At 48.7% G+C, this 26,102-nt stretch overlaps 1 protein-coding gene across 1 annotated transcript in view; it reads left to right on the top strand.

The window, feature by feature from the left end:
- HTT (huntingtin) overlaps window positions 1-26,102 on the top strand; it is a gene marked incomplete at its 5' end in the record, with an annotated part of 180,967 nt that overhangs the window by 104,381 nt on the left and 50,484 nt on the right. Inside the window, 11 exons of the mRNA XM_023738001.1 lie at window positions 3,726-3,803; window positions 4,376-4,599; window positions 6,301-6,379; window positions 6,536-6,697; window positions 9,402-9,457; window positions 10,382-10,530; window positions 12,092-12,228; window positions 14,515-14,631; window positions 17,901-18,023; window positions 18,358-18,593; window positions 19,778-19,920. Coding sequence (XP_023593769.1) covers window positions 3,726-3,803; window positions 4,376-4,599; window positions 6,301-6,379; window positions 6,536-6,697; window positions 9,402-9,457; window positions 10,382-10,530; window positions 12,092-12,228; window positions 14,515-14,631; window positions 17,901-18,023; window positions 18,358-18,593; window positions 19,778-19,920 — 1,504 coding nt within the window. The remainder of the gene's footprint in view (window positions 1-3,725; window positions 3,804-4,375; window positions 4,600-6,300; window positions 6,380-6,535; window positions 6,698-9,401; window positions 9,458-10,381; window positions 10,531-12,091; window positions 12,229-14,514; window positions 14,632-17,900; window positions 18,024-18,357; window positions 18,594-19,777; window positions 19,921-26,102) is intronic.

Here is a 26,102-nt window from a genome sequence, read left to right as displayed (position 1 = left end):
AGCTTTTCATCTTTCATGATATTGGGGAAGTTTTCTGTCAGCAATTCTTCAGTGATGTTCTCTGTGTTTTCTGTTTTCTCCCCCTGTTCTGGAACTCCAATCACTCACAGATTTTTGCTTTTGATGTATCCCACATAATTCTCAGGGTTTCTTCATTTTTCTTCATTCTTTTTTCTGATTTTTCCTCAGAGTTGTATCCAATTGTTTGTCTTCAGTTTCGCTGATCTTGTCTTCCATCATTTCAAACCTGCTCCTCAGCCCTTCTATGACACTGTCCATTTCTGAAGTCTTGCTGTTTATCTTTTGGATTTCTAAATGTTGTTTTCGTATGATTTCTAGTTGTGGATTTATTTTAGCATTTGTTCCTGTATTATTTTCTTGAATTCTTCCATTTTTTGTCTGTATTTTCCATGAATTTGTCTGCCTTTTCCTTGAATTTGTCTATTTTTTCTTCATTTTTGTCTGCTTTTTGCTTCAACTCTTGGATAATTCTGAATATTAGAGATTTGAATTCCCTATCAGGTAGTTTTAGTGCCTTTTCTTCTGCTGGAAAGTTATCTGGTGTTTTATTTTGGATGCCTACTGGAACCATCCTGCCCTGTTTTTGTATGTTTTGATATTGTCTGCTGTCCTTGGGGCATTCAGTAGTTATTTTCCTGTTTATTGATTATAGATTTGTTTGTTTCGTCCTGCTTTTTTGTTTTATTTGGTTATGTCTAAACAGGTAGGCTGTGCGTTCTTTGTTGTTTGCTCATCTGTGGGCATGATACTTTTCACCTCCTCCAATGGGCAGGGTCAGTACTCAGGTATGGTACAGCAGGGCAGGTCCAGCTGAAGGGGAGTTGCTGGGATGGGTTGTTTGTGGCACCTACCAGGGCTGACAGGGTGGGCCGGGAATCAGAGCATGGCAGGTTCTGGTAGGCCGTGCCTGTGCTGCTTAGGGGTGTGATGTTCAGTGCACAGTACAGGTAGACAGGAAGGAGGGGCGAGATTGTGATGCGTGGAGCTAAGATGGGTATGGGAAGGAGGAGAGAGAGGAGAGAGGAACAGGAGCCAAAAACATACACACAAACAAAAAAGAGTGCTCAGGGAGCCTGCTTTTGGAGTGGAGAGATGAGAGACTGAGAAATGGAGAAAAACAAAAATGAACAAAAAAAGAAAAAGGTAAAAGAAAAAAATCGACAAACTGGAAATGAAGAAAGACAAAAAGGGAAAAAGAGAGAGAAGAAAACAAAATAAACAAAAACTAGAAAAAATAAAATGCCCCCAGGGATGTCACTGTGCCTCTGCACAGAGTAAGGGAGTATCTCCCAAGCCGTGTGGCACTGCCCGGCCAGAAGGAGCTCTGAAGCTGAGAAAAGAAAAAACAATCAAATGAACAAACCAAAACAGAACAAATCAGAACAAACATAAAGCCCCGGGCATCCCACCAGCGCAGCAGCATGGGCCGGGAAGCAGTTCCACAGTCGAGCGGTGCCTCGCAGTCCCCCAGGAAGAAGTAAAGATGGCCACGGAGCCAGGTATTTGAGAAAAAGGAGGGGGAGGTGGTGAGGGGTAAGGAAGAAATCCAATGAAGTGAAAAAAAGCAACACCAGCAGCCAACAAATGGCACTCAGGAAGCCGGCCAGTATGGGCAGGTAGAATCCAAGCGACACCGGGGTGCAGCCAGTGCTTCCCAGCCAAGAGACAGTGGCCACGGGAAGCAGAGGAGACTGAGTGGGGGTGAAGAAGGGTGATGGGTGGGAAAGTATGTATCATTGGTTACCAGTTGTTTTGTCTCCTGATGGAAGCTCCATGAAGCTGCTTTCTCGTACCCACTGTTTGCCAGTCTCCGATAGGAGTCCAAGATGTTTTGCCCATTTTTTTTTTATTGGATTATTTGTCTTTCTGTTGTTGAGTTGCTGAAGTTCTCTGTATATTTTAGAGATTAGCCCTTCATCGAATATGTCGTTCCTGAAGATTTTCTCTTCCCAGCCTGTAGGTTCTATGAACTTTCTTAAACTTTATTCTGGGATGCAGTTAAGTAACTTGAAGTAGTTTGATTTTTTGGGTCTTTCTTTTACGATTTGTTTGATTGGTCGAAGCAGTCCATGGTCTAGGGCCACTCACCACTGCTGAGGCCAGCCTTCGTTCACTTACCGAGGACTCTACTCGGTGCCTGCCCGTGAATGGTGAATTCTTCCCATGTGGCTGGTGGCAGCAGTACCCATTTTCAGGCCCATGTGAGCACCAAACACTGCTCCCTCCAGTCCGTCCAGATACTTCTTTCTCTGGCCTCGGGTAGCTTCCTCATCCACATGCCTACAGTCTGCTGAGCCCTCAAGGGGATGCCCTGCCGATCTCTGGAGTTCTCTTTCTGTGCAGCCCTCTCTTCCCAGAAACTTGTCCTATGAGTCGTGGCTATCTTGGTCTCCTGGGATTCTCAGTTCCTTCTCTTCAACTCAGAGGTCCCCCAGGCTTGCCTTTCTCTTCCTCCTGGTGCCACGACCTGCCGCCTCATTTGCTCTCATCCTTCATGGCTTGATGCTCAGCATCTTGAAAATTATTGGTCTGTTTATTTTTATTTTTTCAGGTTGTTTCAGGCAGGAGGATAAATTTGATTTCTTTTACCCTTCCTGAAGTGGAAGTCTCTCTGCGTTGTATTACACATTAGTATTAGTGATGGTGACGTGTTACCCTAGCCTTTGAGGGCCAGGCACAGCAACTTTTCCTCCCCCGTTCCCAGCACCTGCACAGTTTCTGGTGTACATCAAGTGTTCCGTGCATTCCATGCATTTGTTAAGACATATGGTCCGTTGTTAGACAAATTGGGATTTGAAAGACTCTAGTTGTAATTCTTCTAATTAACATTTATTAAGTATCTGCTATGCGCTGGTAAAAACAAAAGGTGACACGTAACAAGTTCAACCCTGAAAAGTACAACCTTGAGTATTTAGAATCTAATTTGAGTAGATCTGAATTTTAGAAATATATGGTTCTTGAGTATTTGAAGCCAACAGAAGTCTGTTGCTTTTTAGTACAGGAAATTATGTCAGACAATTTAAGCAAGAGTCGTTTTCAATCTCATTGGTGTTGGTTTTCAGCAAAGTTAATAGAAACTGGATCACCATTAGTTAGGGACTGAGGAAGCACACTGTTGATTCACGTGCCTTGGTTAGTGAGGTTCTCAGATTTAAGGTCTTCCTTTTGATTTTTCAAAAGAACACCAGATGCCTTCCATATGATTTTTGAGGATGATAAAATAGTCTGGGAGGTATGAACATTAAGGCAATCATTTTGGTCATTTTTGCAGATTAAGACTTTCTGGAATTAATTTGTTAGTTTGTTAAATCACAGATTAAGGATACATTATTTTGCAGTAAATGTATTATGCTCACTTGAACTTCAGCTCCACAGATGCAGGGTTTTCTGATGCTTGTATACTTACGCATTCCTACCCTGCAAGTAGGGCCAGACCCAGAGTCGACACACAGTAATGCTGGCTGAATGAATGAATGAAAGGAGGGTGAATGCATGAATTCTAAATGCATGAATAGTTGAAATATTTCTGCTTTGATTTCTGTACTTTTTACTGCTTTTCTCTGCTCAAGATGATAAATTGGGAATTGCAACCTTCCTCTGATTTTTACTAATGTATACAACTTAAAATGAAGCTGCCTGTGTTTTTGATATGTCTAGGGCTCACAACAGTTACTTCAGTGTCTTACTACTTCCTATCTCCGTAGTGTGTTGAAGAGATCCTCGGGTACCTGAAATCCTGCTTTAATCGAGAGCCGATGATGGCGACGGTCTGTGTTCAGCAGGTGAGGAGGCCCTCAGCAGTCCTCTACTGTCGAGCCCTCACAGCAGAGTTGACGATGCCATGCTGTGTGTCACCTGGATGGTGGGGGGAGATGCGGTCAGCAGGAAGGGCAGGGCAGTCTGGCTGTCCCACCTGTCACGCCTTCACTCACCCCATTTTCAGGGCCAAGGTGTCAGTGTAGGAGGGTGGGTCCTTCTCCCGTCACCACGTGTCTCATGCTTCTGGCAGAGGAGGCCCGTCTGTCTGGGCGGTGGGGGCATCTGTAGCTCCACTGGGCCCTCAGTACCTGGCCAACATCTCAGCGTTTCTCCAGGGGCTTGTTTGGAATGCTCACCCTCACTTGGAGTCACAGGGCCACTTGAAGTACTAGGGGCCAGTTATTCTTATTGAAGGTCTGAGCAACACTTCACAAGAGAAACCCCACAGGGTACATGTGTGACTGACAGTAAGTGTTTCAGTCTGAATTTCTGCTCACATATCCAATTCCTTGGGGGATGGATTTGGTAGTTGTGTGGGAGAGCCCCAGGTGCTTCATGAAGTCACCTGTTGATGACTTCGCTTCTTTCACCCTAGTTGTTGAAGACTCTCTTTGGGACAAACTTGGCGTCCCAGTTCGATGGCTTGTCTTCCAACCCCAGCAAGTCTCAAGGCCGCGCCCAGCGCCTAGGCTCCTCCAGTGTGCGGCCTGGCCTGTACCATTACTGCTTCATGGCACCGTACACCCACTTCACCCAGGCCTTGGCGGATGCCAGTCTCAGAAACATGGTGCAGGCAGAGCAGGAGCCCGACGCTTCAGGGTAACAGCCCCCGTGTCTGTGTGCTGTCATTGGTGGGAACATGAAAGAGGAGGAGTGGATGTGTGAAAAGACTAAGCCACATCTTCTGATGGTCTGCTTTTATCGGTGATGCAAAGGTGGCTGTGGCATAGCCCTGCCTTCACAGACGTGCACGGCCCAGTGAGCGAGATAGGTATTTGTGAGATTATCCCATCTCCAAGGGGATTGGGAAGACGAGGCGGAGACCAGGTGGGCTGTGCACGAAGCATTAACAAACCAGAGCTGTGACGCAGAACCTCCTCACACACTGACAGCACACTGAATGACATTTTCCTTTCTGGCAATGTGTCGTGTGGTGGCGGTCTTCACGTATGTAAGTAAGGTGAAAAGGCAGCTTCAACACAGCAGTTCTGTTAGCTTTCAGAGGCATTTGAAGGGCATGGAAGAGGCTTGGATACATGACTGTGTTTTGTGAGCTTTATGGCTAAAAGCCTCTTTTCACTTAAATTTATGTTTCAGCCTGGGATGCCTTAATACAGTAGGTATTTCTTAAATTACCATAATTATTAGATACCGTATTTTTATGCAAACAGTGCGCATTACATGTTACTTTGCCAACCCCACCCTCCCCGTGCAGCATTTTTGTAAGCACACTGCCAACATTTTTTTTTACACATAGCTGTGAAAAATAGTTAACATAGCACGCTTATGAAAATACCTTGGAAGGGGAGGGCATGGATGGCAAAAAAAAAAGCATATAACACCCATGTTGTTTTCATAAAAGTATGGTGTTTGAGTTGCTGCTCACTAATAGACCAGTAGAGCCCCTCGTTTTTCCTTTTGTAGATGTAGTGATCAGACAGCCACAGTTCAGATACTCACTAATAGACCAGTAGAGCCCCTCGTTTTTCCTTTTGTAGATGTAGTGATCAGACAGCCACAGTTCAGATACTCACTAATAGAACAGTAGAGCCCCTCGTTTTTCCTTTTGTAGATGTAGTGATCAGACAGCCACAGTTCAGATACTCACTAACAGAACAGTAGAGCCCCTCGTTTTTCCTTTTGTAGATGTAGTGATCAGACAGCAACAGTTCAGATACACGAGTCAGGAGCTGAGGAGAATAGCTGTGTGTCTGGCTCTGCATGAGTGTCACTGACGTACCTGCTGTGTGTCCAAACCGGGGGGGCGGGGGCAGGTCTATCTAAGTGCTCGTGTAATGATGTGGGATGTAAATGAACAAACAAGTGTGCCTGTGTGTATGTCTATGTTTGCTTGTCTTTTCATTTCGTGTATATATTTACATTTTTTAAAGGATGTAGTTAGTGTAAATATCTTAAAGTGTTTTGTGTTTTTCAAGGAAGTCAAGTAGATAACCTTCTAGATTACCAAATCTCTGAGATGCTTTGGTTTCCTAGAATTTTCCCATTTCTCTCCTGCCACCTAGAGACTTTCCCGTTGTAGCAGAAGACAGCTCAGCCCTGAGTTGCCTCCTGCAGGTAACAGCATTTAATGGCTATTCGTCAGCTGCAGACTCTAAATTTAGTTCAGTTATCTTCTTTAAAAAGGAACGTGCTATCGTTACACTGAGTGGCCTTTAAAGTGCTTTCTGACTCTGAAGACTTACGATTTTATGACTGAAATTAGTTTGAGCTGGAGTAGAGCCAAGTATAGGAGGAGACTATTTAAGCGTATTTGTCTCTCTTCTCTTTTTTGTTTGGCAGGTGGTTCGATGTGCTCCAGAAAGTGTCTTCCCAATTGAAAACAAACCTCACAGGCGTCACAAAGAACCGTGCAGATAAGGTAATTGTGAGCTGTAGCTTATGAAGTCACGTGAACGGGAAACAGTTTCAGTGCTAGAAATAAAAATTGAGTTGAGACTTTCCAGATTGGTTACTTGAAGCTTTTTGTTGAAGAATCACTAATGAATTCTTTTTCTTTCTTTCTTTTTTTTTATAGAATGCTATTCATAATCACATTCGCTTATTTGAGCCGCTTGTTATAAAAGCTTTAAAACAGTACACCACAACAACGTCTGTGCAATTGCAGAAGCAGGTTTTAGACCTGCTGGCGCAGCTGGTTCAGTTACGGGTCAATTACTGTCTTCTGGATTCAGATCAGGTTTGTCACTTTGCCTTTCACCCCGGTGCCTGTTCATCATTTAACCCTGCCTGAGCACACTTTCATCAAAATTACCTGAAAAAGACACTGAACTATACCTTAAAAAAAGGTGCAGTTTTGTTCCCCACCAATTGATGCGTCTTTCATGCAACTAGCTGCATGCAGAATGCCAGGCCCAGAGCAGGCCTTGGCCAGTCCAGCTGTCCGCACCCCAGGCCTCCCTCCCAAGTCTGTGTTACGCTCTGTTGGGTTGAGTCGTTAAAAATATTGCCAAAGGTTCTTCCCATCCACTTGCCTCCCCTCACTCCAAACAGAGTTTGAATTTAAATTGTAAGATATAATTAAGATTTATTGTTTTGGGGGACATTTGTGCAAAATCCAGAAACTTATTTTAAACAGAGACTATCAGTTACAATTACAGTTTCAAGCAATCCAGACTCCACTAGCCTCTTGTAAAAGGGATGTACTCTGACAGGAAGAGTACCTGTGTTCCTTATCTCCACGTGGTAGTTACACAGCCTGGCTCCAGGGCCTGCATCACTGTCCTTCCCTGACAGGTGGGACTCTCAGCAGCCTTGCCTTTCTCTTCCTCACTGTAGGGCAGGGATGAGATTCTGGCACCAGGTGGAAAAGGTGCCAAGTTATGTTGCTTAATAACACTGCATGTCTTAAACAAGGCTGAGTCTAGCTAAATTCACCACAGGTGAGATTGCTTTGAGGCAACCAGACCTTGACTGTCCTTGTTGGACTGGGATCTTGGCTGCTCTCTCACATGAGGAAGGAAATTCTTTGAGATAGGTGTATCGTAATTCTCCGTTTCCTCCTAGACCTAAAATTGTCTGTAGAACTCCTGGCACCTTCATTCACAATCAGGTGTCTGTTTCTTTAGGAGAAGCAAGGACATGTGTTCAAGACCCTGAGTCCCCACAAGTGGCATGAGGGGGGTCAACCTTGAGGATCAGCAGTGTCGAGGGGTGGACTCAGCTCTCAGTCCTTGGTGGAGGGAAGCCCTGGTCTCACACGGGGTGGCAGTGGCTGCAAGGGGAGCCAGCCCCTGGGTGTGTGTGTGATAGAAATTCATGGAATAGGGAAGACTCCTTGAGTCCTTCCTGGTAAGAAGCACAGGGCCACAGTGAGCGTGCTCAGCGGGGATAGAGGGTGTCGGTCTGGTCCATTCTAGTACGGACACGTCAGAGAATGTCGTCTACCTCTTCCTCAGAGTTTCCCGATCCCAACTCATCCTGGGTGGACCCTGATTTTCTCATGTGGTCATTGTAGATGGTGGGGTCTGTTTGGCTACCTTTGGTTGTGCTTCCCTCGAGTTGACCCCCAACACAGGGCAACCGCATGTGCAGCAGAACGAAGTGCTACCCGGTCCTGGGCCGTCCCTGTGTTTGGTTTGGGATCCGATTGGGTTTTCATTGGCCAATTTTTGGAAGTAGATTGCCAGGCCTTTCTTCCTAGTCTGTGTTAGTCTGCAAGCTCTACTTAAACCTGTTGAGCATCACAGCAGCACGCAAGCATCCCCTGACAGGTTGGTGATGGCTGTGCGTGAGGTGCTTTGGCCAAACCTGGGTCTCCCCCAGGGAAGGCGAGAATCCTACCACTGAACCACCAGTGTTCCCACCTTTAGTAAACAACGAAAGGAAACAACTCTTCACTCTTAACATAGCATTAGATAGACTTGACTGTTTATCCCATTTCCTTCTTCAGTCATTCCACACGGAGCCTTCTCAAAACTGGGATGGTTTCCGTTGCTTTTCTCCTGTCTTTCTAGAATCCCCACGCAGTCTGTCAACATTGAGGGAGGATGGCTTGGGCGTTCTCTCATACAGCCCGTGCTTGGCTGTGTGTATGGTGAACACATTGTTAGCTCGTGGTTCACTCTGGGCCCCAGCTCTCTCTGCCTCAGTCCAGCAAAGTCATTTTCCAAATACCTCTCGCGTGGGTGGTGGTGTTCTTGCCACTTCTAGCCCACATTTGTTCTCGTTTGCCTTCATCCCTCAGTGTCTCTTCCCCAGGTTCTTAGGAGTCAATACAGTACCCATTCAAATGAAAGAGAGGAAACTAGACCAGGTAAAAGGTTTAACTCAATTCAAGTAATGATCTGTTGAGTGCCTGTTCTGTGTCTAGCATCATGGCCAGAGGCTGTGAGCAAAATAGAAGTTCCATGCTTTTCTCTTTTGAAGCTTCTCCTCAAGTGGGCCGAGCAAGCGGATGTGCGTGAAGAGTGTGATGCGAAACCGGGTTTAATCTAGTCCTGCAGAATTGCCTCTGTTCATCGGGCCCCCCTCCCCGCCTCCGCAGCCCCTCTGCAGGACTGCTCCCTCTGGCTGGGGGTGGGGGGAAGACGGAGGATGCACAGATTTGGTCATGTCATCACTTAACCAGCTGGAAGAAACCTGTGCTCTGTGATTTGTCATGAACTAGATCAAATGAGTCCACCATGTGTGTCCTTTGGGTACTGCCTGGTATCTTTTGGAGTTTATTATTTGTTTTTTCAGTGAGGTTTTACCTCTGTGTTCAGTGAACGTGTTTATTTAAATTCTTGTCTGTAAACAGATTTATCTGCTGTCAGGAAATGTGTTAAAAATTTACACAGATGAGTGGGAAGAAATGTCAACCTGCTGTTTCTACAAGTAACCTAATTTGCACATTTTAATCCTATTACTCGCTATGAACATTTCTATTTTCCTGCCTGTAGGTGTTCATTGGATTTGTGCTAAAACAGTTTGAGTACATCGAAGTGGGCCAGTTCAGGTAAGAGCATCTTGCTCTCCCAGCGTTCTTGTCCTCCGTGTGTCTTCATACGTACTTTTAGATCCCTGAGAGGGGTGCTTTCCTTAAAGGACGGTTAGGCAGCTGCTTAGATCATTTTTGGGTGGAAACGTCATTAACATGCCGTACGTTTTTGCTACCCGTAAAAATTAAGCGGCAGCGTCTCAGTAGTTCTGCATCTCGTAATTACATGTGTTGTCAGTTCTCATTTCACATTTCAAAGCATTTAATTATGTTGCCAGATTGCTAAGTGAAATCTTATCTGATGGAGCAGTAATTGTTTTAATCTTCTTAGAGGAAGTATTTTTTGGGTAAAGCTGTCTTTAGTAAGAGATAATTACTGTGTACGTCATTAATCGCCAGTTTTCCCTTGCTAGACATGTATTACTTCTTGCTACGGGAGATACAGATTTATAAATACAATTATTGGAAGTTAAGATTCCTTAGTTTCTGGAGTTAAGGATGCACAGAGCAGAAGAAAACCGCTGTGAGCCTCCCTCGGGCCTAGAGACCCAGATTCGTAATCTTGTTCTGTGGCAGTGTGGTTCTGTGGTCTTGAACAAGTTACTTTTCCCCTTTGAGTCCAGGTTCCTCAACGGGAGATGGCAGGGGCCCAGGGAGAGCTAACCAAGGGGCACCCCGTGTACATCAGTGCTGTTGGGGTGCTTTTCTGCGCACCTGCACTGAGCTCTCCACCCGTCAGCGCCCTCCGTGGGGCACGTCGCCCCCACCTTGTAGGCCAACAGCTGGGTGACGGTGGTGGGGTTCCATCAGATCGCTGAGTTCCCTGTAGCTTCACGTTCTCTCTCTTCTCAGCTTTGAGTCAGGCGTAACTTTTTGTTGCTTATACTGATGATGTCTCTTCATTTTCAGGGGAGGTGTCTAAATGGTTGTTTTTGTTTCCAGGCAATCGGAGGCGATTATTCCAAACATCTTTTTCTTCTTGGTCTTACTGTCTTATGAACGCTATCACTCAAAGCAGATCGTTGGGATTCCCAAAATCATTCAGCTCTGTGATGGCATCATGGCCAGTGGGAGGAAGGCCGTGACACATGGTAACTGTGGTCCCCAGTCATCGCAGGGCGCCCGCAGCGTTAGCCTCCCATCACACCCACTTCCCGGCCTGGGTTTTGCAGGCGCCGTGTCTGCGCGCACCGGCACAGGTCTGGGCGGAGCTGTTAAAAAGAAGTAGAGAGTGCGTACTTGACTCTCAGGAGTTTGTAGTCTACTTAGGGGAAAAAATACAAAAAGTAGAACTGAGACAGTAGATTCTGAACATAAATACTCTTGTTCATCAGTGGGAAACACAAACACTTTACAGCTCCAACCTGACATAAATCAAGTGACAGAATACGTTATTTATTACCCAGTGGTATTGGAGGGTCGACTTTGACCCTGACTCAGGACCTCGTGTCTTGCGTGGTTATCTTATAGGAGCTTAAATATGGGCCGCAGAAAATGGTCAGCTGCTCACCAGCCTCCTTGCAGCCTGTGGAACGAGTGTGTGGCTTTAAGAGTGAGCTGTAAATCTTTCTCTGAACTTTTAAAACTGATCTTCCAGCATTTCCCTGCTGGCTCGTCTCTGACTCCATTGTCAGGTATCTGTAGGATTTTGAACTTTGATAGTGATATGTCCTAAGACGTTTGCGAATCCCCGGATGGGAGGATGGCTCCGTCATGTACGATGTTCTCCACTAATGTACCTGCAGTAGTGCAGAGCGCTGAGCTTGCCGAGAGGCAGGGCCCGGCTGTTGGCTCCATGGTCACGCTTGCTGAGCGAACCAGTCTGTCCACAGCCTTGAGATCGCTTCAGACCCCTGCCTCAGCCAAAGCAAGATTACTCCGTGTATGTGCTCAGGGTCCAGGGAGAGTTGAAAATGCCCCTAGCAAATGCAGGGCCGCTTCAGGTTTCCTGGGCCCGGAATCAGGAGACAGCCAGCCCAGTCCTTTCCCCTGGGGGCTGGCCGTCTGTGGAGGGTCCGAGGGAGTGCCTCTGTGAACTGTGACTGCAAGTAGTCACACAGTAGGGCTGCAGCCCCTCTCCCAGTGAAGGCACTGCTTCCGTGGTCCGTTCACGGGAGGCGTGTCAGGCGAAGAATTTCCTCGACCAGTGTTCTGAGTAAAGGAAAGACTTGGGGGGAACATCCCCTTAATCTAGTGAGAGACTGAGTTTACTTAAGACAGCATACAAATCTGATGGTGTGTCTGAATACTTTCTGTTGAAGGAGCATTTATTGTCTTCTCAGCTAAATCTGGGAGTAGATCATGCGCAAGACCAGGAATGTTGCTGTTTTGGTTAGTTGGGAAGGTTTATTATTTGTTAATTGACTTTCGAGTTTGTGTCACCTTTCCTCAAAGGTGATATTATGCCACAGTGGCCCCAGTTTTCTTTTTTCAAAAAGCCTTCCTGAAACTAACACATGGGTGTTCCAAGAAAGGCCTTGACCTTCCATGGCAGTGGGATGATCATCTCACTGCGTGTTCTTCTGCTCGTCTGTGGCCATCACGTATCCCTCATTATAACCCGAGTGCAGACTAGCGCTTTGGAAGTCTGAAGAGCTGTCTTCCAGAAGTGCTGCTCACCCAGCGCTGATCAGCACCCTTGTGTGCCCACAGCCATCCCGGCCCTACAGCCCATCGTGCACGACCTCTTTGTGTTGAGAGGGACAAATAAAGCCGACGCAGGGAAGGAGCTGGAGACCCAGAAGGAGGTGGTGGTGTCTATGCTGCTGAGACTCATCCAGTACCACCAGGTACACGGGGACAGGGGCCGGCCCAGGCGAGATGCCAGTTTGTCCAGCGACCTGACCTGTTAGACAATGGGTGTGGCTTTGTACATGCTCTGGGCTCCTCAAGGCCGAGGAGGCCAGAGAAACAGACCAGTCAGTGGTAGCTGTCCTTAAAGGGAGTACAGCCCCATGGGGAAGCCAACTGATGCACATCTAACAGTCATTCTGAAACGAGGACTGAAGATCTATTAACTGACAAAGTTGGTCAAAGTGGTAGAATTCTTGAAAATGATAGAAACCTCAAATCGGAAATACTTTTATGACTTTAATTGTCCATTTATTTACCAGTGTTTTGATGTAGGGCCAAGGTCTTTTTCTGAGTGGATTTCTGGTTTTGCTTTCCTTCAAGTGGGGCGGAGGAGCCCTGGTGAGCAAACAGTTAAGCACTTGACTGCTAACCGAAAGGCTGGCGGTTTGCACCCACCCAGCGACTCCATAGCAGAAAGGCCTGGCGAACTGCTCCCGTAAAGATCACAGCCAAGAAAACCGTGTGGGGCCATTGTGCTCTGTCACGTGGGGTCGCCATGAGTCACAATCAACTCGATGGCACCCAGCAACCAGGTGGAGAGAGAACACAAGGACGTTTTGAGGTGGGCTGAGGGCAGCAGTCTAGCTTCTTAAATGACTGCTCCCTTTTGGCTTGGCGGTCGCCAGCCCTCACTTATTTTGACGGTTCTTCTTAGCTATTGGTCGTTGAATGTCTACAGAATCATAAACTTTTTCCACAGAAACAACTCTGCACATCCGTGTTTGTTGATCTATGTAATATTTAGTTAAGGAGTTCTGGTGGTACAGTGGTTAAGTTCTTGGCTGCCGACCGAAAGGTCAGTGGTTTGAACCCACCAGCCCCTCCTGACGATCTGCTCTGGTAAAGATGACAGCTAGGAAACCCTATGGGGCAGTTCTACTCTGTCCTCTAGGGTCACTGTGAATCGGAGTTGACTCGGTGGCACACAACAACAATATTTAGTTAAACACTAATATTTAGTTACATCACCTAATTAGAATAAGAAGTACAACTTCCGTAAAGAGATTGAGGTGAAGCAGTGACTCTTGGCAGGCTCAGCCGAGGCGGAGAGTAGCTCATCAGCCACACGTGTTGGACGAGAGAAGCTAGAGATGGAGGGTCATCCGGCCAGTTGGTGAAGTAAAGGTGGCTGACCGCTTTTCCAGGGATTAAGTGCGGATTTCTGTCGGGTGGTGGAAGTGGCGTAGAAGCCCCCGGAGGAGAGATGGCAGCTGAGGGAGTGGGTGGTTCGGGCAGGTTTTGTAGAGATTCGGCTGTTTCTTTATAGCAGTTACGTATCATAGGCCGGGGGCCGGCAAACTTTCTGTAAAGGGTCAGGTAGTAAATATCTTAAGCTTTGTGGCCCATTCAGTCTCTGTCACAGCTACTCACCTCTGCCGTTGTAGTGTGAAGAGAGCCTGAGATGACGTGCACACAAACGGGTGACCGTGTGCCAACAAAACCTTATTTACAAAGACAGGGCGTGGGCCAGCCTGTTGCAGACCCTTAAAACCAAAAAAACCAAACCCATTGCCATCCAGTCGATTCCGACTCATAGCAACCCTATGGGACAGAGTAGAACAGCCCTATAGGGTTTCCAAAGAGTGGCTGGTGGATTCGAACTGCTGACCTCTTGGTTAGCAGCCGAGCTCTTAACCACTGTGCCACCAGGGCTGAGACCCTTGCCAGGTTTTAAATATCTCTATTTGCAAATACACTGTCACTTTTAATGCTAATTACTAGTGTTTGGCCTTGTATGACTCTTTTGAAACTAAGTGCTGGTGGTCGATCAGCTCTGCAAAGCCCACAGCATTGAAGTTGATGTACACGGCAGCAGCAAGGTGCCTGCAGAGCGCGTGTCAGTCAAGGCTGTGTGTGTCTTGTCAAAGGCCAGCGTAAGCGTGGCTTTCTTTTTGTGCCTTTTCTCTGATCGTGACTCTTGTAGACTCTGCAGAAGTAACAATGACAGTGACTCATCCGGGGCACAGAGGGCAGCAGGAGCGTGCCCTTGAGCCACTTGCCGCAGCCCTCCTTGTGTTTCCTCCTGCTTCCCCACGTGGTACACATCATAGGGTGAGGACCCGTGTCATCAGGCGGAAAGCGACCTGCCGTGTTGAGGAGGCATGGGTTTTCGTCTGAGGGTCTTCCAGCTGAGCTCCAGTCCCCGCGAGAGATGGAGCATTTGGTAATGAGAAGGGAACTCCACCAGGACCCCTGTAATTGTGCCGCTTCGCCTCTTCCAGGTGCTGGAGATGTTTATCCTCGTCCTGCAGCAGTGCCACAAGGAGAACGAAGACAAGTGGAAGCGGCTGTCTCGACAGATCGCGGACGTCATCCTCCCGATGCTGGCGAAACAGCAGGTTCGTCTTCCCCGTCTCAGCTCCTTAGTGTGGAGTGATTCCGAATGCGTAGGTGGGTGAAGGTACTCGGGAAAGGTAGGCGATCATCCTCGGCTTTCACTAAACTGTGGTAGATCCAGGCTTATGATAGCAAGGTCAGTGCCGGTCACAGGGCTGATGATGTTTCGTTTATTCTCACCATGGCACTCTTGGGTTGGTCTTGTCTACTCACTTTACAGGTGAGGAAACCGAGGCTTGGCAACGTCACCTAGGTTACAACGTCACACAGCTACAAAGTGGTCACGAGGGCTGGATCCAGGCTGACTCCAAAGCCTGCGTTCTTTGCTTTTTTACTCTACTGCCTCCATTCTGATCAATCAAGTATTTTTCGATCTTTAGAATTTTGATTATTTTTCTTGTCACTTCAAAGGCAATTCGGCGCTTGGCCATCGGGTGATCAGAATTTCTGTAATACAAAGAATGCGATTGGTTGTTGCCGCAAATGCAGGGGGAGAAAATGACCTGGCTGTGCCGTTTAGGGTAGAGCCAAGTAAGCTGCAGTTGTTGGGACCACCTGCACCCTGGCAGCCGAGGGCAGAGAACTGTCCGCCACCGTGGCGACTCCTCTGTGCCAGGGCGAGGCCACCTGAAGAGCAGCCGTGTCAGGCGGAGACGGTCCCGTCACACGTCGCTGCCTGGCAAGGCTTCAGGCTGCGTTTTGAATGGAGCCAGCACGTACGTGTTTGTCCATCTTGACATCCCAGTGAAAGGAACCAGTACTGTAGTCAGTGCAGAGTAGTTCATAACTCTTGGCATCTGATGAAAACTTACGGCACGCTCATGTGTACGGTTGCTTTCTTCCTAACTTCCTCCCTGTTGCTTTAGTGAAGGGGTTGCTTTCCTGAGACCACGTGACAGGATGGGAGGGGCGTCTGGGGTTCTGGTGAGGCCGACAGACATGGTTACGGACTCCATGCCTGTAGGTGCTGTTTTCACAGCGATTCTCTGTCAGCTTTGCTCCTGCTCCTCACTGTCGTGAGCACAGCCTGAGGAAGGGTGAGGCCCAGGGCCTGAGAGCACAGTGAACGCCCGGCTGAGTGTCTGCCCATGAAGATGAGGTGATGGGAGTGTCCTAGTCGGGTTCTCTAGAGGAGCAGAACCAGTGAAGCATACATAAATACACAAAGAGAGAAATTTGCTCCCAGGAAGTGGCTCATGCAATTGTGAGGAGATGGGTCACGCAGTTGTGGGCGCTGGCAAATCCCAAATCAGTTGTGGGGGCTGGCAAATCCCAAATCAATTGTGGGGGCTGGCTTCTGGTTGCAGGGGCTGATGACCCCAAAGTCTGCAGGTCAGGTGACAGGCTGGAGACCTCTGCAGGCTTGCGTCCCAAGAACTGGAGGTCAGGCAACCAGAAGAGTGCAGGGTCGACAGAGAGAGAGCCTTGCTGGGACATCAGTTGTATACTGGTGGCAGGCCACGCCCCCCAAGGAAACGCCCCCTCAGCTGATTGGCTGATCACATCTTGGAAGGTGATTACATCATGTTCCATTATGGAAGACCATCCCTTCCAGTGTCTGCCATACCACGAGACTCACAGCCTAGCCAAGTTGAAACAGTGTTAACTGTCACAGCCTGCAGGTCTCTAAGCATGGCTGCTTCTCCTATTCCGAGAGCCTTGACGGAGCACCTGCTTGTGCCGACACTGCTCCAGGTGCTGGCAGTAGATACATCAGCGAACAGAGCAGAAGAGATCCCTGCCCTCTGGGGGCGAAAGGGCAGGCAATAGGAAGATAAATCAGTAGCATGGATAAAATGGCAGATGGTAGTAAGTACTCCGCAGAGAATCTGAGGAGAGAAGGAAGCTGGATAGTGTCGGAATGGAGGTTGCTTTGTTAAATGTTGTAAGCTGCCATTGAGTCAGCTCCGCCTCATGGTGACCCCGTGTGTAACAGAGTGAAACACAGCACGGTCCTGCAGCACCTTCACGGTCCTTGGTGCGCTCGAGTCCATTGTTGCGGCCACTGGGTATTTTAAGTGCCTTCCAACTTAGGGGGCTCATCTTCCAGCACTATACTGGACGGTGTTCTGTTGTGATTTATAAGGTTTTCATTGGTTGATTTTTGGAAGGAGATCTCCAGGCCTTTTTTCCTGAACCAGTGAAGCGTACATAAATACACAAAGAGAGAAATTTGCTCCCAGGAAGTGGCTCATGCAATTGTGAGGAGATGGGTCACGCAGTTGTGGGCGCTGGCAAATCCCAAATCAGTTAGTCTTAGTCCGGAAGCTCTGCTGAAACCTGTCCACACAGGTGACCCTGCTGGTATTTGAAATACCGGTGGCAGAGCTTCCAGCATCACAGCGACCCTGAAGCCACCACAAGACAACAGACTGGCAGACGGGTAGTGGGCATTGTTAAGTAGTGATAAGAAAAAGCCTTGCTGGTGAGGTGGTATTTGAGTAAACTCGCAGTAAAGGAGCGAGGCTAGCAGGTGTTGGGGAGAGAGCTTCCCAGGCGAGAAAACAGCAGTGCGGAGACCCTGTGGTGAGACGCACCTGTTAGGGCGGCAGCTGAGCAGAGGCCGGTGTGGGTGGAGCAAGCGATGGGAAGAGCGGATGAGGGGAAGGAGAGAGGTGATCCTTGGGGGCCTGGGTGGGTCATGGAAGGCCTCTCTACCACGTGGAGGACTTTGGGGAACCATTAGAGGGTCTGGTGCAAAGGAGTGATGCGTTAGGATTTGACTTTTAGCAGGATTCTTCTTACGCCCACATCGAGAGGAGACTTGGGAGGTGAGGGCAGAGCAGGGAGCCGGGCAGGAGACCACCAGGTCATCCAGGCGGGCATGGCGGCGGCTGGGCCGGGAGGTGGGAGCCGACGTGGCCACCTGCTTTTTCTGGGTCTCACACGTTTTCCGCCTTTGACAGGGTGCAGTCTGACCGCTTTGCTGTCATCTCTGTTAGTGGGAAATGTTTGAATTTTCTGCCTCTGACAGGTTTCCATCATTCACAGCTTCCGGCTTTCACGGACTTTATTGTAGATTGTTTGAATCCTTTACAGAAAAATAGTTATTTATATAATAATCTAAATTAAAAGGCCTTCATTATGTAAAAAAATATAGCTAATATAGTGTTCTTGTAAAAAAACATTAGCTTCCTTGGTTCACTATTATACGTAAAGTGTCTTTTAATGAGGCGATGGCATTGGACCTTGAAATGTATAAGCTGGTTAATGTAACACTGGCATTTTTGTTGGCTTACGTGAAAACTTTTGTCGTGTTTAATTGCAACAGATGCACATTGATTCTCACGAAGCCCTTGGAGTGCTGAACACTTTATTTGAAATTCTGGCCCCCTCGTCCCTCCGTCCTGTGGACATGCTCTTACGAAGCATGTTCGTCACTCCAAGTACAATGGTGAGTGTCCCGCCTCGTGGTCGCGTGTCAGATACAGAACTGTCGTGCAGCCACTGGTCTCCTGGAGGCCTTGTGAAAGCACAGATTGCGGGGACCACCCCGGAATTTCTGGGTCAGGGAGTTTGGGCGGGGCCTGAGCGTTTGCGTTTTTAGCAAGTTGTCAGGTGGTGTTGGTGCTGCTTCCCGGGGGACCACGCCCTGAGAACCAGTGATGTAGTGACGTGCCGGCGGAGTGGTGCAGTGGTGGCCGTTTTCTTCCGTGAGATTGACAGTCAGGAAAAAAATTCACATGCAGTCTTCTTTAGCTAGCGCGTGTTTGTTTACCTTCTTCTAGGCATCTGTGAGCACCGTTCAGCTGTGGATATCGGGAATCCTAGCCATTTTGAGGGTTCTCATTTCCCAGTCAACGGAAGACATCGTTCTTTCTCGCATTCAGGAGCTCTCCTTCTCCCCGTATTTAATCTCCTGTCCGGTAATTAACAGGTTGAGAGAAGGGGGCAGTAATTCAACACCGGAAGAACACAGTGAAGGGAGAGAAACGAAGAATTTGCCAGAAGAAACCTTTTCCAGGTATGCTTTCTATCTGAACCTTTAGTGAGCAGATCCAGGTAGCGTTTTGTGAGCAAGGAGTCTGGAATGACTCCAGCGCTTTCCCAGTCTTGCTGCAGCTCTGTGACCAGGTACAGGAGTGTATACCAGTGTGTTCGCTCGGGCTGCCTTGCCTGAGCCCATGGTTTGTACCTCTTTCATGGTTCTGCTACGTTCCAGCTCATGTTCTTGCTACAGACTCCAGCACAGTGGCACACCAGGGGCGGGGCGGCGGGGCGGCCAGCCCTGGTGCGGCGCTGGAGGGTACGTTGTCTGCCGAGAATTTAAAACTGTAAGAAGACCCACTGCAAATTGGTCTTACTTTTATTCTAACCGTATGCTGGTGATTCTAAACATTGTCACTAATAAAATACTCATCCCTCCCATGTTGGACAGCACACCCCAGGGTGCGCTTGTGGTGCCAAACCTGTCCTCCTCATCGATCGTGTGGATGCTCCCTGAGGGCAGTCCTCTCAGTGGAGGCACTGTAGGTGCTTGCTGCTGGACTCGTGTGTATCCACCTCTGCTGGACGCACGTGGATCCACCTCTGCTGGATGCACGTGGCTCCGCCTCTGCTGGACACACATGGCTCCGCCTCTGCTGGACGAGCGCGCTCACTGACTTAGAGCTCCTTAGATGTGCCATGTGAGCACCATTTCTGACCACGTGCTCTTCCGGCCAGCTCTTCTGTAACTTCATTTTAGCTGTCCCTTAGAGTTGTCACTGAGATGACCCTTGTTGTTAATGAAAATACACCCAGTAAATCTGCATGACGCCTTTTTGTTTAAGGTTTAACACAGGCGGCTTGGTGCTCTCCCACACTTTCCAGGCATCTGTTACGTTTAAGCAAGTAGCCAAACGTGATGAGACATAAATTTTGTATGTCAAGTATATTTGTGTAATGCTTTACAGTTTACAGAGCTTTTAAAAAATAAATAAAAACTACATGTCATTTTATCCTCATAACAGCACTTCGAAGATGGTATAGTCATTTCCATTTACTAGGTAAGGAAGGTGATGCTCAGATAAAGTGACTTAACCCAAGGGGATGGTGTTAAATGTGCCACTTTAACTGTGTTTATTTTACCTGCATTTCCTACATAGCTCACATAAATACCGTAAATAGTCACCTCGTTCACCTTATTCCTTTTCTCCTTCTTTGAAGATTTCTGCTCCAGTTGGTTGGCATTCTTTTAGAGGACATTGTCACGAAGCAGCTGAAAGTGGAAATGAGTGAACAGCAACACACTTTCTATTGCCAAGAGCTGGGCACGCTGCTGATGTGTCTGATCCACATCTTCAAGTCTGGTAGGCGGATCAGATGGGTCTCCGTGAGGCACCGCACAGAGGGTGGGGCTGTGCCGGGCAGTGGAAGCTCTGCTCGGTGTGCCGTTTGAAAATGTCCTGCTGGTGATGACAGCAGAACTGAGAGCTCTCTTCTGCTTTGAGGATTTGTAAGGCCAAGATGTTTTTGTTACCCTTACGAATAATTGTGAGTTAAAAAGGACAATGAACCCAAGAGGGAAGTCAAACGATGCCAGCTGTGCAGCCGGCATCGGATGTGGCCAGTCCCTCTTAGGACAGTCAGTGGCCTCCAGGAGGATGAGCATTTTCAGGAAGAATCTTTCTCTAGATAAAATGAGTAAGAAGCCGGGAGACTTGAGTGGCATGGTACAGGCACATCTTTCTTCTCTTAGTAAGAAAAAAACAAAGGCAATTCTAATCTCTAGGAATGACAAACAGCAAGGAAGTTGTGGTCCAAATAGGAAACAAACCAAAGCATTGCATGAGATGATGGAAGACCTTGGCATTAAACACGCTCCCTGTAAGTGGTGCAGGGTCATGACCAAGGACCCTGAGAAAAGAAGTGGAAACCTTCTAGGCTTCTTGGCTCTGTTAGGAACAATATTTAGTAGTCATAATGTAAATACTGTTTGATTTTTCACCTTTGGGATCTGTGTATGAATAAAACACGAAAGACTTAATGACTGAATTATGATTGTAGAACAGAATAAAAATGTTTTCAGCTCTGACAGAAAAGGAAAACTGACTTAGTTTGGGAGGTGGAAGGTAGAGAAAGAGGCGGAAGGATACAAGGAGCAGGTGCAGATCTTGTCTTGCGTTGTTGGGGTTATGCAGTAAGGTCTAAAGTTGACGGAACCAAAACTAGAGGCCATAAAAGTAACCAGATAGAACCAAAAATATAATTTGGATTGGTAGGAGGTAACCTGAGTGAACCAAGTCTCATCTTTAATGTTGTTGTTGTTAGCTGCTGTCGAGTTGGTTCCGACTCACAGCGACCCTACGTACACCAGAACGAAACCCTGCCCGGTCCTGCGCCATCCTCACAGTGTTTGCTGTGTTTGAGCCCATTGTTGCAGCCACTGTGTCAGTCCCTCTTGTTGAGGGTCTTCCTCTGTTTCACTGACCGTCTACTTTACCAAGCATGATGTCCTTCTCCAGAGACTAGTCCCTCATGATAACATGTCCAAAGTACATGAGATGAAGTCTCGCCATCCTGGCTTCCAAGGAGCACTCTGGCTGTATTTCTTCAAGACAGATCTGTTCGTTCTTCTGGCAGTCCATGGTGGATTCAGTATTCTTTGCCAACACCATAATTCAAAGGCATCAATTTTTATTCAGTCTTCCTTATTCATTGCCCAGCTTTCACACATGCATATGAGGCAATTGAAAATACTATAGTTTGGGTCAGGCATACCTTAGTCCCCAAAGTGACATCTTTGCTTTTTAACACTTTAAAGATGTCCTTTGCAGCAGATTTGGCCAATGAAATACGTTGTTTGATTTTTTGACTGCGGCTTCTGTGGGCATTGATCGTTGATCCAAGTAGAATGAAATCCATGACAACTTCAATCGTTTCTCCATTTATCAGGATGTTGCTTGTTGGTCCAGTTGTGAGGATTTTTGTTTTCTTTATGCTGAGGTGCAATCCATACTCATCTTTGATAGGGTGGAATTAATAGTGGCTAAAGTTGTCTCCAGTCTGTAAATCATGAAATAGTTATTCAGCAGTCTTCCAGTTGCAGTGACGGAACCCCATCCGAAACCAGAGCAGGAAAAGGAATTTCTTGGTCTGGCTCCTGGAAAGTACCAGCCTGGTTGCTGTCTTTAGGTGAGGCTGGACCTGGTGGTTTGAATTCTGCTGTCCACACTGAGCATTTTCATGCCTCAGCTCTGCTTTCTGTGCGGGCTTCCTTCTTAGGGGGCTTATTCCACAGGACAGGAGGGATGGCCTCTGGCAGCCTGGGGTCTCAGCCTGTGAAGTAGTGTGTGACTGGCCCTGCATGAGTCCCCTGCCCGCCTCTGGGTACTCTGGCCAGCCTTGGCCGGGTGGACACTGGGCAGCATCATTCTGAGGGCGAGGGTTACTTTCCAGAAGCAGGAGAAAAACACAGTAATGGATGGTCTGCCACATGTGAGAGAGCATGACATTCAGAATGTGGGGGGTAACCTGCAGAAGAACTGAACCCAGAATTGATTAAAGAAAGAGGCTGCCTTGGGGAGTGAGGGGGCAGGAGACTTCCAGAATCAGAAGCGTCTCTCTCTTACTAGGTTTGTAAATCGTGTGTGTGTTACTTTAATACAGATTGTAAAGGAACACATTTTAAAGTGCAGACCCTTAGAGCAAGCAGTAGTCGTCAGTTGAAGCCTTATTCATTTGACAGAGACTTAGGGAGTCAGCCAGGCCCTGGGCAGGGCTCTGGGTACGTGCTGGTCAACAAGGTGGACGTGCTCACAGTCTAGCAGGGATGACAGGAAGCAGATAGATAATTGGAAATTTTGATATTTCCTGTGGAGGAAAAAGTAGGGGAAGATAGGTTGGGGCAGGTTTTCCAAGGGTAACTGTTGAGCTAGGACGTGGGGAGCGAGAAGGAGCTAGGCTCTTGAAGAGACATGTTCCAGGCTGAGAGAATGGCTTAGAGTGAGGGTCAAGGGCAGGAGATGAGGCTGGAGACACAGGGGCCAATCACACATGGCCAGGGGCGGATTATCCAGTAGGCAAGGCAAGCACGGTGCTTACCTCGCTTACCAGATCATCTGTGGTGAAATTGTCCACTACAGATTAGGAAGTAAGCACAAGGAAGCCTGTGCTTACCTTGCTCACTGGGTCATCACCCCCGTCAGGGATTGTAAATTTGAAAAGAGGCTTTGATTCTTTAGGAAGGTGCTGTGGGGTCGGGGGAGAGACAGATGTCTGCCATACCTCGGAGCAGATTCTTTGATGTGGTGAAAAAATGGGAAATTGTTCACTGTAGACGATCTGGTAAGCAAGGTGAGCACCGTGCTTACCTGGCCTATTGGATAATCCATCCCTGCAAGTGGCCCTGGGAAGTCCTGGAGAGAGCGCGTCTCTGTGCCTGCTTCTCTTAGTGGTATTAACCCTGTACACAGGGGCATGGCCAGAATTTAATTTTAGGAGGGACTCTCATTTCAAGCCTTCTCATTTACTAGCGTTGAAAGAATTTTCTTTTTCAAGATATTTTAATTTGTGCTTCTCTGGCCCGCTGTACTAAGTTTAAAGCCAGGAAAATAATAATGCCTTGGTTATGAATAGCATGCCATTTTTGTTACAGTGGTCACTGTAACATCCTACCGTGGATGGGTGTGGATCTGATGCCAGAAGAGACAGCTTGTCCCTGAGGGCTGCTTTCCGCCTTCATTGGCAAGGAGCAGAGTGTCCCACATCCTTGGGCACGTTCACTGGGGTCCCTGTGCAGTTCCGGTGTCTGCTGTCCCATTGCCCCACTTCCTCATCCCCCTGTTCTCAGCGCTCAGGGCAGTCTGTCCCGTCGGTTGTGGTGCTGTCCAGTCCTTGTCCTGCCGTCGGGGCGCTCTAGCTCTGCACCGGGGCAGCTGTCTCGGTCACCGGTGGCTCTTGCGCGCCTGAAGTACGGCGAGCGTGACTGAGGAGCTTCATGTTTGAGGGTTTATCTGGATTAGTTTAACCTTGAATTGAAATAGCTACATGTGGCTCGTGGTTACCATACGAGACAGCACGGTACTAGACAGCGGGGTATGCTGAGAGGAGCGGGGGCTCTGTGTTGGGGCACGTGGGGTTCGCTGCTGCTGTCTGTGGACATTATTTAATTGCCCAACATTTGCAAAGAAGGTAAGGGTGTGTGTGTGTGTGTGTGTGTGCGCGTGTGTGTGTGCATGAGTGTGCGTGTGTGTGCGCGCGCGCGTGTGTGTGTGTTTCCATCATTTATTTTGACTGAATTTCTGTTATAGACACTAGGTGGCAGACTGTATTTGGTGGCTTTGAGGTAGAATTGAAATAAATCATATTGTACTTTTGTACGAACAAGTTGCATTTAGCACGTTAATGTGGGTATGTGCTGGTTGACAGGGCGGACGTGCTCACAGTCTAGCAGGGGCAACAGGAAGCAGATAGATAACTGCAAATTTTGATATTTCCTGTGGAGGAAAAAGCAGGGGAAGATAAGTCAGGGCAGTTTTTTGTCTTCTTGCTTTGCTTAAACAAAGGCAGTGAATGCCATCTCTCCACCAAAACTTGAGACCTGTGAATTTGGCTGTTTCAGGTATTCCTTCTGAAATGGGAACTAGTCCGAATAGTGACCTTGACTTCTAGTTCTCGGCCGTCCCTCTGGTTGGTGGGGGCTTGGGGCACGAATCCCAAAGCTGTTTGCCGAGTTCAGGTTCAGTGCAGTATGAAAACCAGGAGACAGGGAGATGCAGGGGTTTGAGTCCGTGGGTGGAGGAGGGTCGGGCACCCAGGCAGCCTGCTTCCGGAGCCTGAGCCCCCCACGTCCCCCTGCCCGCTCTGGAAGGCCGTGTTCTTTTGTCTCCAGGGCTGCCTCCACTGTTCCTTCAGCGCTTCCTTTTTCAGCTCCAGAAGGCCTGCTCTCGGGGGGCTGCTGGTGAACTTCAGACCCTCCTCTCTGCACACAGCCCACCATGTGCCTTCCTGCCACAGCCTGCCTTTGTCAGCTGATCGCCATCTCGGGGCACTCGGCCCCCCAACCCCGCCTTCGTCTGCTCATCACCGTCTCGGGGTGCTCGGCACCCCACCGCCACGGCCTGCCTTTGTCAGCTCATCGCCGTCTCGGGGCGCTCGGCCCCCGCCTTGGTCAGCCTATCGCCGTCTCGGGGCGCACGGCCCCCTGCTGTCCCTTGTCCCTGTGGTGTCAGACACCGTCTGGGCCACCTTTGCCGTCCAGAGCCTTGCCGTCTTTCTGTGGGTGTCAGCTAGCCACTGCTGCTCCTGAGATGGGGAGGGAGGTTCCCTGAAAAGCCGTCTTCCGGCCTCAGCCGCGGGCTCAGTGTCATTGCCGTGTCAGCCAAGGTGATGAGAGCTCGCAGCGGTGGCTTTCCTACAGATGGGGGCTCTGGGGCCCAGGCTCCTTTCCTTCCTGTGGCCCTCCTGCCCCCAGGGCCTCAGTGTCCTCTGTATCCGCTTGAGGGTAAGGAGGAGGGAGGTCTGGAGGGCTTCTGCCCAGTTTCTTTGGTGGTGACTCGTCCCAGCCCCCACCTGCACCAGGGCACTGGGAAGTGCCGACTCCAGGTGGGCGACTGCTTCCCAGGAACCACTCTGTCCGGGGTTGGGGGGGAGGGGGACACAGACTTCGGTGGGCTGTTTGCTGTCTGATGAGCCACGAGGATGAACACCAGGATATTCCAGGGTGATGAAAGTCGAGGAGACCTTTTGGAGGACAGCAAGGGGGGTGTTGTGACAGGGTCAGTGATAGCTTCCAAGCGATCTGTCTGCCAAGAGGTCCTGGGTGGGCTGGAGGGTGTCTTTCCACACCCTTTACCGGCCCTCCTGAGATGCCCCCCTGCCTTCAAACCTCAGTTCCCAGCAGTCATCGACCGTTGCTGTTTGCAGAGAGAAAACGTGGCCTTCTGCTCAGCGCGTCCAGTTCCACCCGGGGTCCTTCCACCCTCTGGTCCTCCTGGCAGAGCAGAACCGTTCTTCCCTTTCTGCCCCGAGTTGAAACCTCGTACCCCCTCCTTCTTTCCCATCCTCCCTGTGTCTGCCGTCCCGCAGTCACACCCTCTGGCCGTGTCTAGAGTTTTCCTGTATTGACTCACTAGATCCGCGGTGCACACCTAGAGCGGCATCTGTCCCGTCTTCCCTTCCTCACCTGAAGCTGCTCCTCTCTTGCCCCTAGCTGTGCGAACCCTGTCTAACGGGAAAATACGAGCCCTGTCTTCGCTGCTTCCTTCATTACTGCTCCCGCCCTGTCTTACTGATGCCTTTTCCAAATGAACTTTCCAGAAGTTGATTCTTGTTGCTTCTAGTGTTTCACTTTCCCTCTTGCTTCTCGGTTCACAGCAGTCTGCCGCTTGTCCTCCTTACCAAAGCTGCCTACTCAGTGGCCAGCTGTGGTCTGTCTAGGTCCTGACTGGTCCTCGTTACCAAAGCTGCCTACTCAGCGGCCAGCTGTGGTCTGTCTAGGTCCTGACTTGTCCTCCTTACCAAAGCTGCCTACTCAGCGGCCAGCTGTGGT

Source organism: Trichechus manatus, unplaced genomic scaffold (genome assembly GCF_000243295.1).
Source record: "Trichechus manatus latirostris isolate Lorelei unplaced genomic scaffold, TriManLat1.0 scaffold00111, whole genome shotgun sequence".
Classification (NCBI taxonomy): domain Eukaryota; kingdom Metazoa; phylum Chordata; class Mammalia; order Sirenia; family Trichechidae; genus Trichechus; species Trichechus manatus.
Note: the sequence above shows the minus strand (reverse complement) of the source record. Positions and strands in the feature narration are given on the sequence as shown.